The sequence below is a fragment of the Lissotriton vulgaris genome, chromosome 7, assembly GCF_964263255.1.
Source record: "Lissotriton vulgaris chromosome 7, aLisVul1.2, whole genome shotgun sequence".
NCBI lineage: Eukaryota > Metazoa > Chordata > Amphibia > Caudata > Salamandridae > Lissotriton > Lissotriton vulgaris.
This window is the reverse complement of record NC_141695.1, coordinates 834,862,719-834,877,473: the sequence shown is the minus strand read 5'-3', so window position 1 is coordinate 834,877,473 and position 14,755 is coordinate 834,862,719. Positions and strand designations below refer to the sequence as shown.

The window sequence follows — 14,755 nt, the reverse complement described above, 5'->3', positions numbered from 1 at the left end:
GGAATCCACCCCGGTCATGGCGGCATCAAGACTCTTGGACAGCAGTAGAAAGCCTTCATGCACGTCCGCCCGCAAGTTGTCGAGTGCACCGAGAATAGAGCCCGGAGTTAGAGCAGCCGGGGGTCCCATCTTCTCCATTAGCACAGGCGCGGTCCCAAAGTTAGTACAGTACCCAGGGTCCCGCAACACAGTCTAGTGCTTATCGAAGGCAACGCAGGTAGTCAGCGCAGCTGGATCAGCCATCTTGCCAGCCCCGTCAGGGGAATCACAGTGGCACCGGGGCGCAAATACCATAGAATCACAGAGGCTCAGGTCGCTGTCCCTGGGCAGATCCGTAGGCAGTGGGCGATCCGTGATGGGACCTCACGCAAATCAATTCGGAGCGGTAGCAGGCTTATGGGGAAGCTACAGTGTCCGAATGCCTCCCATCATAGGGGTGGTGCCACTCACCTCCCCTGCAGGTCCCGGTTGCAGCGGCACTTGTGAGAACTCCCGGTCGGCAGGCACGCAATTCAAAAGTGGCAGGCAGTCGCACATATTCGGAGACAGCGGCGCCAATCAAGACCTCGGGTTCACTCTGCAGCCGTACCCTCCCGCAGCTCCGGCAGCCGCCATATCTGCATCCCAGCCTGGGTCTCGATTACGGGGGTAGGGACGAGCGCCGTAAAGCAATTGGTAATATTGCGGGATCTCAGGCAGGCAGGGACATCAGGGGAGCACCGGTAAATGCAGCGCTCGCTTGCCGTCCTCTCGCTATCCCACAGCGGCAGGATAAAGGTCAGGATATCATCGCAAAGAACAAAGGATCGAGGAGCCGAGGGGCTACACGTCCGTTCCCGTCGCCATCTTGGCTCCTCCCCCAGTGCAGCTATTTTTTAATGTATATTTCACCTTTTGACATTGCTATTGCAACATGAATCTATAAAAGTGCTCCACTTGTGCGGAAATTTGAAATGTCAATTGGCAGTAACTTCGGGGGTATATAATGAAATCCCAGATAATGAGGAGAGTTGAGCTGCCAGACAGAACAGTGAGTGATGAGGATTAATCAAACAAAGTAACTTGGACGGTTTTCTGGTCAAATAGTAGACCAGTTCCAGTGCGTATTTTGGTAAGTAAATATATAGATAAGACTCGGGCTCCAGAGCGTTCTTGGGAGCCCACCACCAGTGCTCTCAAAGTGGTGCTTAATACTACAGATTCCACCAGCTAGTAGCTCCTGTATCTTTTATCTCACCTTAGACGTTCCTTTTCTCCATTGCTTTCTTTTCCTAACGTACTCTCCCTCTTTTGCCTTTCTTTCTCTTAGATTGGTCAAAGGTAGATGAAAAATAAGTCCATATTCCCAAAAATGAGTGCCCGGCCCAACCACCTGCACAAATTAAGCAATGTATGTATGTATGTATGTATAGGCGTTCTTGTATAGCGCGATCACTGTCACCCAACGGGCATCCTGGCGCTTAGACTATGATGACACAGAACATGATTTTACCAGCTACCACTCTGTTAAATTGCTCTGGGGAACAAGTAAGTCTTTAACGCTTTTTTAAAGCTGACTAAATCTTCCAGGCCCCTTAAACCTAGCGGCAAAGAATTCCACAGCCGTGCTGCGGTGATCCTGAAGGATCGTCCTCCCATCCGGGATCTTATGAACTTAGGTACTACCACTAAGTGAGCCGAAGCTGACCGGAGTGTTCTTGATGGGAGGTACCATGAGAAAAGTTCTTGCAAAGGGGTCGGGCCTTGATTGTGTAACGCTCTGAAGACCAGACATAGAGCCTTGAGGTTCACCCGTTGAGAAATAGGGAGCCAATGGAGGTCTCTGAGTGCCTTGGTAGAAGAATCCGAGCGCCGTCGCAACAGTGCCAGTTTGGCAGCGAAATTCTGTATGCGTTTGAGTTTTCCTAATACAGTAGTCGGGCCCCCAGCAGTAATGCGTTGCAATAGTCGAGACGACTTAATATTATGCTCCGCACTACCTCTGGTCTTGCCTGTGTCGGGAGCAAGGGTAAGATCTTTCTCAGAGAGCCAAGTAGCGCCATACATGTAGCCACCGTTTTATTTACCATTATGTCCAGCTGTAGGTCAGAGCTGAACATAACCCCCAGGTTCCGAACCGAGTCAGCAGGCAAACTAGTGCCTTGGAAGTCGGGGGGCCAGAAACCCTGTAGTAGAGGTCTGGGAATCCGGTCCATGGAGCAGTGTAGTACCTCAGTTTTTGAGCTGTTAAATTGGAGGGAATTATTACCCAACCATTCTGCCGTAGTACACCTGCACCGATGGAAAACCTCCTGTGACACCCCTCCCTTACCTTCAAACGAGAAGATAAGTTGGGTGTCATCGGCGTAGTTGGTGACTGTGATACCGAACGACCTGATCAACCTGATCAGGGGACGCAGGTACAAATTGAAGAGGATAGGGCTAATGGCTGAGCCCTGGGGCACTCCTTGCCCAACCCTCTTGATGTTCGATTGAAAGGGTGGCAGAGCAACTACCTGGTGCCTTTGATCGAGATATGACATCAGCCATTCAAGGGCCAGGCCCGACACCCCAGCCTCTCTCAATCTCCTGATCAAGATTGCATGGTTGACCGTGTTGCACTAGAAAGGCTGCTTGACCCTGGTCGGCACGCGTCCGAAGGTCATCGAGGACAGTCACCAAGGCCGACTCTGTCCCGTGTGCCGGTCGAAACCCAAACTGAGCCACATCCAAACAATGATTTACCTCCAGAAAGTTGGAAAGGTGTTTTGTGGCCAGTTTTTCCAAAATTTTAATGGGAAATAGCAGGAGGGAGATGGGCCTAAAATTGGCTGGACATGTGGGGTCTAGGTTCTCCTTTTTAAGCAATGGGGAAACCACCGCCAGTTTCCAGCATTCTGGCACCCGTGCTGACGTGAGAGACTGGCAACAGATGGAAAATACTGGGGAGAACAGCTCTTCACGACAGAATTTCCAGATTTTAGGGGGTAAAGGATCAAGAGGTGAACCAGAGGTCACCCCGTCTGCCAAATAGCAAAACTCCGCAAAAGATGACTAGGACTATGGTGTGTCTGTCCAACTAAATTAAGATGTTCAACAAGGTGTAATGCTTGGAGCTAAAGGTATCCTATCTCGACAATAAAAACAAAATTATGTGGACTTACTATGAGTACTTTAAGTAACTGGGACATAATTTAACACATTATGCACAGCCCCGCAATCTTTGAAGTGTAACTGTAACTCTGCGTGCCTGATAACACTGGTCTAGGGCTTCCAAACTATAAAAAACCCTTGTCCGAGGCAGTGGCTATGGCTTTTATTCTATTTTTTCATGGTTTGCAGGTATTTGTGAAAATGATTTTTCATCTAAACCCATTTTTCGAGCTAACGATTCCTCCATTTTTGTTGCCTAACTTTTTTTCTCTGACTCTGTCTACTTTAATGCAGACATTACTTATTAAGGCAAGAGCTTAAGTATTTGAAACGACAGATCTGTTTCTAAAACAGTTCTAGATGAGGGTGTACCACTTAGGCCTCTGAGCATAAATGTTTTAGGTTAGCCTGAACGACCAACTTAACTCTAGTGTCGCAGTCTCCAGAGAGGGAAGACAGACTATACATGAAAAAAGAACATCCAGTCTGTTAGTGGTTCTGTTTAGTTTTACTAATTTCTGCTAGTTTTCAATAGTTCAAGAACAAGTATATTAAATGATGCTGCTAAATATGCAATAACACATCCACTGGAGTAGGGAATAGGTAGTGCGAAGTCTCCTATGGTAACGTCCTGGAGCAGTCAGGCGTATTCAGTTGAATGGGGCCTGAGAGGCCTGGCTCCTGAAGCATCTTCAAGTCATGGGCACAACAGCTCCTGTGGCTAAAGCTCCCAATAAGAAGTGGAAGGCCTGGCATAAGAGCCGCACAGCGCAGTGGTTGCTGGATGCGGCGCTGAGCAGTAAAATGTAGTTTTCAAAAGCAAAGCGATAAAATATCTGCCTAGTTGCTTATGGGACCTGGCACCCATGTCTGGCATCAGGGGTGATATTAAACTGTAGAAGAATTGCACAGCGTGGTGGTTGCCCCAGGCTCCTGTTAAGTAGCAGCCTAAAATGCAGTTGGTGGACAGGGATGGGACATTGCATTTGCCAGCAAGACAGACTTTGAGGGTGCAGCATCACTTGGCACCTAGCAAGGCTGACTGCTGTGGATTCTTGTAAGCCTAGACAGTCGTGAGGAGCTCGGGATCAGTTGCATATTTGGCCATTGCATTCCGAGCCCAGCCCTTATCTTTCCAAGCATCCAAAAGTACACTGGGCCTGGGAGTGGACGCTGAGTGTAGCCCCAGTGAAGCTTCCTTGGCCTTTTAGTAGTTCTTAAACCGTGCTCTGCATCATAACCCTGCACTGTTCTCAAAAGCAGGACCGTCCTAAAAGGCCATTGTGCAATGCCCACAAACATGATCTGTGCCTAATACCACTTAAGACACTCCTTGAAATAAATCTAGGCATCTTACTACCTCTCACTACACAAAAATAGGTGTGTTCCAAACATCTGAGCCATTTTTTACATGCGCAGAGTGCGCCAGAAGCACAGATCTCTACACCATAACATTGCAGTGTTTGCAAAACTCAACTAGACATCACACCCCTCCAGTTTCTAAAACAGTCTTGTACATCTTGGCACTGTGTTCTTCCCAAAACAGTATTGCATTACAATGTGACACCGCACGGCACTTCCCAGAACAGGGTGGTGAGTCATTAAGAGTAAGAGAAACCAACATCGCCCAATGCCCACTTCTGTCTAAATGCTGCAACGCCAAGAAAACACGAAAAAGCTCATAAAAATCGCCATTTTCACTTGCACTAGATCTGTAATCTGTGGTGGTACTGTTAGGTGGTAATACCTATCAGCACCTTAATGCACCTGGCAGAGATTACAATCCCAGAGGTTACTCAGTCTTCCATCGTTTCGAGATCGACAACATGAAAACTAGCCAGTTGGAAAATCCTATGCATGTAAATGTATAGAGCTATATAGACCCAAGCCCTATCAAGAGCAGGCAGAGGGAATCGCAACCTGTGCAAATTCTACCAGAACAATAACATTATTGTGAAAAACTCTGCCCTCATGGAAATTTACAACGAGAAGTGCTGTACAAGTCGGGAAAGCAGCGAGGCAAGCTGTTTGGCATACTTTATTGAATAGGTCGTGTTTTACAAACGCCACTGTATTTTGTAATTTCAGTAAACACTAATGTCCAAAGCTGGTAAACAGAAACTGTTCTGTTTTCGGCATAAAAAGGAAAAGTGCATATTTGCAACAGTCTCTCAGACCTAAAGTGTTGACCTAGATCAGTCCTATGTAAATCCAGAATTGACAAACCCAGATCTAAAAATTTGCAGCATGGGAAGAATAGGCATGTCAACATGTAATTTTCAACATGCTAGATGGACAGCATACTGCACAGTCAGATTTTGTAACTCACACGTTTTTGCTTAGCACTTATTTACAATTTGTGGTACGGGGCAAACCTTGATTTGTCATTCCCAAAGCTGAGAGTAGACAGACGGCTCCAGGTTTCAATTTCAAAATGAGGACGTGTCAATATGGTAAGACTAAAAGCTCTTTTTTGTAATTTGGTTAAGCTAATGTATGCCTAATCCCCACCCTATTCAGCATTAAAAAGGTGCCTTCCAACGTTCAATCTGAAGAAAAAAGAAGTCAAATGCGAACACAACTGATTATATATGGGTCTTGAAGTCAGGGCTGTATTTATAGAGGGACCAGATTGGAAGTATGAATAGATACGCTGTGGACTCTAAACACATTTTCTACTCCCCACCCATACAAATAACAAGGAACCCAATCTAAAAAGGACGAGGCTTAAAGAGAAAGAAGAACGTCCCTGGGACCTCTTTTCCAATGGCTGACCACTGTTTAGGAGGCCAGCCAACGGAGAAGAGGGGCGGGGCTTAACCCTCGCTAGTGAAGTTCACTCTGAGACATAAAATCTCGCGAGCTCGACTGCGCAGTACGCCACGCAAGACCTAAAAAGACAAGGACTGATGGTAAATATTTTTGTTGTGCTGTAGAATAGACAGAATTGTATATTTTTTCTCTCGTTGCTTCCCAAGTGAGCAAGGTATTTAGATACAAGTCTGCAACCCACCCAGTAGCTGATTAGAAAATGATGCAAGTGTCCCTGGGCCCTCTGGGCTCCTTGACCTGGTGTCGGCTCACTGTACTTGTACACAATTGGATAGACCCCTGAGAGTAGTTCTGCCGGACTATTACCTACCAGAATCGTGCGTGCTATCCCTCGATAGTCCAGCTTTGGTCTAACCTTGAATTCATGATTTATACCATGACCCCTCATAAAAGCACATTGCTGATATCTTTATTGTAAAAGTACAGGTGAGCCAAGCAGTGCGCAAGCTTTTGCAGCCTCTTTTGGAAACATGTAGTTTGAGTAGATGAGCCTAGGCACAAGCTTTGTGCTTTATTTTTTGTAATGTGCTCTACCTAAAAAATCCATTTGCAAAAAAGTTAAGTCTAAGATCTCTCCGTGTTATTCTCCTAAGCTCTGCGTACATAAACAAGCCTGTAAAAAATTTGAAAGAAAATGGAGAAGGGACTATGCAGCCTCTAGTAAACAAAAATATAGAGAATTTATTAAAATCTACCAAGCTGAAATGAAATCCGCCCAAGCGGCTTATTATGGGTAAAAAATTAGCCTAGCGTCCAACTCTCTGTGAGAAATCTTCTGCATTTCTAAAACCCTTATCAAACCTCCCTCCCCACAAGCCACCGCCGATGGCGCCATAGCCCGATGCAATGATCTGGGAGAATTCTTCTACAAGAAAATCAACAACATCTCACCTTCCCTCTTACAGGCATTCATAAGGACCTGTCCCCCACGGTTATTTCTCCTTCTTGCACCCAAGTGACTTTGGAACATATCCCTTTGCTTAACCTCAAATTTCTAGAATCGATCTTGGCTCGTGTAAAATCAGGCTCGCCTAGAGATCCCGCCTCTCCTCATGTTCTGAACTTCGACAGGAACAATTCTCCCAGTGATTCGCAAATTGATTAACTCCTATATCTCGGGAGAGGTTCCCCCACCTTCGGAAATGTGCCATGGTGAAAGCACTACTCAAAAAACCCAATCTTGGCCCGGAGCGCTTGGGGAATTATCGTCCAATCTCCCTCCTCCCAGCGATTAGTAAAATCCTGGAAAGGCATGCTAATTCAGTGCTATCTGGGTTCTTGGAGTTTAACAACTTGCTTCTCTCCTCACAGACGGGTTTCCAACCCTAACATGGGACTGAGACAGCTCTTCTAGTGGTGGCTGAAGAGTCCAGGAGGAGTTTGGACCAGGGTGGCGCATCAGCTTTTGTTCGCCTGGAGCTCAGTACCGCATTCGACACCGTTAATTATAATATCTTGACCCTCAGGAGTCTTGGAGTGACTGGGGGTGTTATCACCTGGCTGCAGTCCTTCTTAGAAGACCGGTCCTTTCAGTTCTTCAAAGGCGAAGTTCGTTTCTGAAACTGAATGAGGTAAGACAGAGCTCATGCTCCTAGGCAACACTCCAATTTTTAATTCAGGGCTACTGTGGCCAAAGTGTCTCTAGGCCCTGCTCCAGCACCAGAGAATCAGATCAAAAGTTTGGGGATGTGGTTTGATTGCTTGCTGACTTTTGACCATCAAGCTGCGAAATTCTCTACCACATGCTATGGCATCTTGAGAATGCTTCGAAAAATTCTTCCTCTTCTCCCATTCATTGCTAGAAGGATAATGGTCCTGGCTTTGATTCTCTCATGCCTGGACTATGGGAAAGCGCTCTATCTGGAGCGTCCCAAGCCACTACCGCTAAACTAAAGGTTATTCAAAATTGCGCAGCTAGCCTGCTCCTCAAGATCCGTTATCAGCAATCTGCCAAGCCTGCGCTGGAGACTCTTCATTGGTTGCCGATATTGGATAGAATCAAATTTAAGGCTCTTTGCATCACCCACAAGTCTTTCTGGGGTAAAGGACCGACGATAATCAATCCATTGTCACCCCTTATCACCCTAACAGAAGTCTCCGCTCAGCGAACCTCTTGCTCGCTGTTGTTCCAAAAATAAAGAGAGTAAGAAGTGGCAGCCGCTCTTTCTCTTATAGCGTTGCTAGGCTCTGGAATGCCCTCCCTCCCTACATACGTCTGGAGTCCAACCATTTGCCTTTCCGAAAACTCCTTAAAACGTGGCTTTTCCAAGTCACCGCTCAGTAAAGATGTCTCCTCTGTCCGCTGCCACAGATAGCGCTGGGATCCCTTAGAGTAGCTATGAGCTTTATTAATATTTTTTCATTTAATTTGATTTTATAATGTGGGCAGCAGGTACTGCGAACAGAAGTGCGCCGTGGTTAACTGTAGGAGGCAAGAACCATCAAGGACAGGTAGGCCATGCTTCGGAGGCTTGACATTCTTTGAGGATGGTGCTATTGGGTGGACGATGGTGGGGGCGGAATGTTTCCATGAAGGGTGGTAAAGGTTTTTCAAGCCTCTGATGGAGTGCTTTCATTTCGACTTCAGGCTCAAGATGAATATTTTTGTGCTCGTGTATGTTTCTTTGGGGGAGGCTCAGAGTTACTTTCCATGGGTAGGATAGCATCTTCTCTTGTAGGGTCTAGTGACAAACTCCTGTCTTTTTTTATGTAGATGATATCACACTGACTGTGGATGGAAAAGACACCTATGAGGAGGTGAAGAATGCCAAAAGGTATAGGTAAGTGTGGAAGAGAAGACTTTGGGCTGACATAGATGGTGAGTTGCAGGGGAAGAGTAATAAACTGGAGTGGTTTCAGGATATAGAGTGGCAGACCTGCATTAAGTGTGGATGAGGTTGGTTTAGACTGCAAGAGAGAGCACTTGTATGGCCAAGGATACAAAAGATGTAAAATTGAGTCTGAAATGTAGGTTTATGGTCCGTGTCACATACCACTGTTAGTTTTCCTTTTCTCCGACTGAGTCCTTGTTCCCAAGGCGTGATTACCTTATAGATTGTTACAGCTGCAGTACAGATCAAAACTAGGTGCTTGATAGGGCAAGTCCTAGCCTCCTTACAAGATTGAAAGGCAGGGGGCTGGAGACGGTTGCTAGTTTTGGGGGTGAAAGAGGTGAGTGAATATATAGGCCAGGGATGGTTCCAAGAATTCATTTGGAGTGAAGCGATTGATGTCTGCAATAGAATTGTCAAAGGATGGGTGAACAATTGAGATGGCAGAGGAATATGAAAGGCAAGGTAAGCTCAGACCTGAAAGTGTTGCACCTCTTTTGCTATTTAACACAATTTTAACTTTTCTTTCCAGAGCAGAAGTTTAGTCATGCATGCCCTTCATATCTTTAAAGCTGACTTTCATAGAGGGGGCTGGTGCAATCTTTGAATTGTAATGGAAGCAAAACATCTTCTATGAAGTTGTTAGTTTTTTAAGCCACCTTTTCTGACATTTGCCTAGTATAATTTATAATGAGTAAAATTAAGCAAAAAAGTCTCTGCAAACATTAACGTTTTGACAGTTTTCTGTTGCATGATTCATGAATGTTGAAGCTGTTGCTTTGAAAGTTGTGTGCATCACTTTAAAACATTAACATTGTTTCTATCTTGCTATTTATATTAGCAACCCCTTAACCGCATGCGCGCTAGCGCAATTCCGCTCCTGTGCTAAGTTTTTTAAAACCGCACTTTACGTGACGAGCTGGGCTCGTCATCAGCGTGCGAGGAGGCTACGCCATGACGAGCCTAGCTCGTCATGAGCGTGGAAGGGGTTAAGTTGAAACTGGACAATGTATCAGTGCCTTTATTTTTATTTTGGACCATGCTGCACAGCATCTGCGAACAGCATTGACATTGACAAAGCCAGTAGGCAAGACCAATTGGGTTTGCCACTACTCGTTGCTATTACTTGTGGTTCTAACTAAGGTGCAATTGTCAGAATGCAAATATATATTGATTAGGCCACAGGACCATTTTTAGGTCTCCCCTACCAGACAGCACAGGCTTTCTGTTTATAGAAGGCCTATTGTCAGATCACAGTTTTGTTAAAGCCCATTCATTGCTTTACTGTCACTTATTTGCTTGCTTTTTATTTGTTCGCTTGTGTGGCCCATACGTCCTTTTTTGTGTTTGTCCCTCTCCTGGTAATATAGGAACCAATTGGTTCTGTTGGGTGATACAATTGCTGTAATTACTGTATTCAATACAAGGGTAAAGATATTTCACAATTCCTGATTCACAATAAATGAAAAATATTTGTCTGTGACAGCCATTTAATATTCAATACTTTTTGAACATATAATAAGAGTAAATCAACTCTACATGAGTTTTCTTGGTGTGTTCTTAAACTTTTTTCTTGGTGTGTTCTTAAACTAAAATCGTGTTTTCATGTATTGTGAATAAGGAATTGTGAAATATGTTTACCCTTGTATTGAATACAGCGATCACAGCCATTGTATCACCCAACAGCACCTATTGTTTCCTATATTACCAATACCCAGGTTCTGAGGGACACCGGGTCGCCCCATTATCCGTAATCTTGTCCCTCTCCTGGAGCAGAGACTCATTACTTGTGTCCATGCACTGCCTTCTTTCCAGGCACTGCTTTTTGTTTCATATTGCTTAAGCACTCCATGACACTGCATGTGGTTTCCAGCTGTCTCAATCTTGCACAACGATTTTCCCCCTACCACAGTCTATTTTGCTCTCTTGCTCATGTGGTTATTCCTGTCTCCTCAGTCTTGCCCTTGTGTGCTTTATCCCTGCGTTGCATTCTTGTCCTTTTACTCCCCCACTCAACATTCCTCTCTCCAGCCTGTGCACTGCTTTTTCGTCCGCACATCACATTACTCACTAGTCCGTGTTTTGTACTTCCCTTCACTCGTTGTTGTTCCCCCGTTGCCCCTCTCCCCCACACTCGCCCTCTGTTTGTCCGCAACAGCTTTTTTGGGCGGGGGGGGGGAGGGCACTATTTTGCTTTATTTTTTATTTACCAATCCAAATTGGATAGGTAATTAGAAAAGAAAATAAGCGCGTTTCAATTTTTTGCACTCTTTAGTCGTCCATGCTCCAGTAGAAACCATCGGCAAAGCCAATAGGTCCCTAAGGTGAGATTATTGGCTTTACCAGTGCTTGTTTTCCAAACTACGCGGTATTTGTAGTATTGCGTTTATCTTTATATGCACTGAACTACGGTACATTGAGTGCAAAATAGATTTGGAGATCTCCATATTGCATCAACATTTTTGTTCCATTGCTCAGTCACTCAAATGTGCACTCGTGAGGCATGGAAAGGTCAGAGGGTGGCACATTATAAACCTAGGAGTGTCACACAAGTGCGGACTAAAAGTTTGCATCAATGCTCCCGAAGGAAAGACGTAGAAGGGCTCCTCTTGATCTGAGTCCGATGATTGTTCTTGGCATGTGGCAAGGACAAGGGTGATGTCTAGCGTTGCCACCTGCCCATTTATACTGGCATGCACAGTATTTTTATATCCTGGTCGGTACATAAATTAGGAAAACCACCTAAAGCCGAGTATAATTACATGCTTTAAACAGTAAATGAAAACAGAAAAAAATGGTAATGTATCCTGAAGCTACCTTAATGGTCCCGGATTGTTAATTAAAGTAAGCAAAGACATAACGTCCATGTTAACAAGCATTGGTAATGCATCGGTTTGGCCTATGTAACGATTAAAGACTTGTTTTCATCAATCATTGTCTGGAAGAAGGAAAGAGTTTCCCGACAGGTAACGCTGGGGGGGGAGAGTTTGTGGCACAGTAGACTGCTGACTCAAGAGCTGGGGATCCTGAAGTCAAATCACTTAATCACTCTAGGTGATAAATTGGAATATAAATATGCTGAAATAGTAAAAGGCAAAACATTATAAAAAAAAACTTGTTCCACCAAACCAGATGTTCACAGTATTTCGGCAGCGAGCAACTGATAAGAGAAGTAGGCGAGGAACAAGCACTGGTAAAATGCAGGAAAATATGCTATATTCAATAGAAATGGAGGAAAGGTAAAAATCACGAACAGGAACCAAGTAGAAGCCAGGTTTATATTAAAAACAACAGATTTCTCAGGCGAAGCCTAAAAATGAATTCAGACGTTTTCCCGTAATCTTCTATTTTACACTGTTCCGTCCGTACCTTTGCGGAATCTAAATTGTGCCGATATGGTTGGTATGTCCCAATGGGAAAGGTGGCAGCCCTAGTGATGTGTACGTTACTGCATCATGGTGGTGGACTGTAAGTTGGGCGGGGCATCCTACTGGATGAAGTAATTGCCTTACTACCATTCGAGTAGACATTTTATTGGAAGACACTAGAGGGGGCTGTAGGAAAAGCAACCATTCTATTCAATACAATCAATACAAACATGCTTTATTACAATAACCAAATAAATACAAGTAATTTCAATGCTGGTTTGCATGTGGTATCCTCATATGGAACTATTCGATCTTTATTTTAAGCACATGTGCTGGGGCAAATTTCTTTCTAGTTGTCGCTTGATGTCAAATATACTGACGCTTTAGAACGGTTACAGTTTTCATCGTGGGCGTTTCGAATCTTTGCTTCTTTGCATAGTTTTGGAAAATCTGTTACTTTCATTTCTATCTCTCTGAAGTAGTGTTTTGCTTAATCCGTTGGCTAAGGAAGTGTGATTCATCTTCATTAAAGTGTGTGATAATATTGCACACAGATGCTGCCCACATCTGGCTCTCTGGTCTGTCTCCATCTCTAGCCTGTGATTTCTGAATGCTTGTTTGTAATTCATTAGCTCTGTGATATTAGTTAGCAGCAAGGCTGTACTCCTTGTTAAGCTGCTTGTATTATTTCATCCAATTCGGCATCGCAGTCAATTCTTTTGGTGCATGGACTCTGACCTCAAGTTAGTAAATCTCTGGCTCATGAGACTGTTGACACCCTTCCAACTAATACAATTGTTAAAGCTAAGCACAGATGCCCGTTGGGACCATGGTTTTTGACAGAACCTCTGGTCTTAACGACTGTAAACAACTAGAATGCAAATGGCGGCTGAAGTATGAGGATGATAAAGAGTCTAACAACTGGCTCCTAATGCTGTATCACAAGGCCATTAAAACAGCTCAGATTGCCTGTTAGGCGCATCCCATTGCTGAAACTGATAATATCCTTTGTGAAATATTCAACATCGCTAAATTCTATCTGAACCCTACAGCGTGTAGCCCTAGAAGTCCAGCCTCAGCTGAACTATGTTAAAGCCTTTTTACGTTCTTTGAGAATAAGATTTTGAGTATTCAAGCTGGCTTTCTGCACCCTGCTGTTATGCTAGACATTTTACCTTGAGCAATTGGCGATCTGACCCCTCGATAACGTGCATGCTCTTTGAATAAGTGTGCCTCCATTTCTATAGGCCTTATTGCAGTGTAATTCAGGGTCTCTTGGTGACCATTGTCCCCCATCCTGCTTGCTAAGCCCTCAGAGGGCATGGGACATACCCATCACCAGCTTCTTAGCAACTCGCTGAAGTTAGCAGTGGTCCCGACTCGTTGCAAAAGGTTTAAAGTGGTTCCTTTACCAGGGGTGGCCTTAGGCTTGTGCAAGCTGTGCACCTGCACAGGGCCACCAAACCCCAGGGGCCACCACACCAATACATATCCTTAATATAATAATCCTCTGAGGATGGATACATATTTGCGTGGCGGTCCCTGGCAAGGATTTGGCGGCCTCCGGCTCTGTTCCATTTCCAAACACCCTGACCCCCCTCTTCACTGGCTCCGCGCTCTGCCCCGCCCGGACTCCCTCTTCCGGGGCTCCCTACCTACCCTCCCTGCCCAGGGCCACCATGAGCCTAGGGCCGCCCCTGCCTTTACTAATGAAACCTTCGGCCAACCGTTTAGTCCTGTCCCATTTTTGCCCAATGTTGTTGCACCCTTCATCCTCAAACGCTGGTAAATATCCAGATGTCTGCTTACTTGGAACCCAGCAAAGTCCTACACCAGACCCAGGAGAGTTTCAGTACCCACCATAGTACGGAGACAGCTGCTCCTGAGGTTAACAAGGTGATTAAGAACAGCTGGCTTTTGGGGTGCTACAGAGCTCCTCATTTAGCCTTACATTACTTAACATCTATGTGGTCCCCCTAGATAAATTGATAGAATAATATTGCTTTAAAACTTTGATATGCTGAGAATACCCACTTCTCACTTTGGACCCTTTCATCTGCAGACGGGTCTGCAGCTTTCAGAGCCTGTCTCAACAATGTCCTGCATTGGTTGCACAAAAGCCATCTGCAGTGCAATGCAGAGAAAATGAAGATCCTTCTCTTTGATCAAGTGAGAAAGCACAGTCTTGATAACTGCTGGCCTAATCTCCTTCCCCTTCCTTCAGCTCCCACAACAGCAGCAGATGCCTTGTTCACACCAGTCCTGTAATCTCTCCTCCCAGTTTGACTCAAACTCTCCTACTATTATCAGGTCCGGTCTACAGTTGGGACCTGTTTTGTGTTTGTTAAGCACCCTTAGAAAGTTCATTGATCTTCTTTCACTTGCAACGTGCAAGACAGGTGTTCATGCATTAACCTACACGTTAGATTATGCGAACATTCTCTACCTTGTCCTTGCAGAAGAATGGATCAGGAGACTACAAGTGGTTAAAAATGGAGCTGCCCGTCTTGTCCCGGAAATCTCATAACACCTTTGGACTTGCACTGGCTCCCTATCAAGAAAAGGATGTTAAGGCCCTTGTCGCCATTCTCC

The 14,755-nt window shown here is 45.0% G+C and overlaps 1 protein-coding gene across 1 annotated transcript in view; it reads left to right on the top strand.

Moving 5' to 3' along the window:
• The window catches only part of PCYT2 (phosphate cytidylyltransferase 2, ethanolamine), a 164,639-nt gene that overhangs the window by 93,662 nt on the left and 56,222 nt on the right, over positions 1-14,755 (top strand). The window contains exon 4 of the mRNA XM_086931174.1: positions 8,678-8,744. Within this exon, the coding sequence (XP_086787300.1) occupies positions 8,678-8,744 (67 nt within the window). The remainder of the gene's footprint in view (positions 1-8,677; positions 8,745-14,755) is intronic.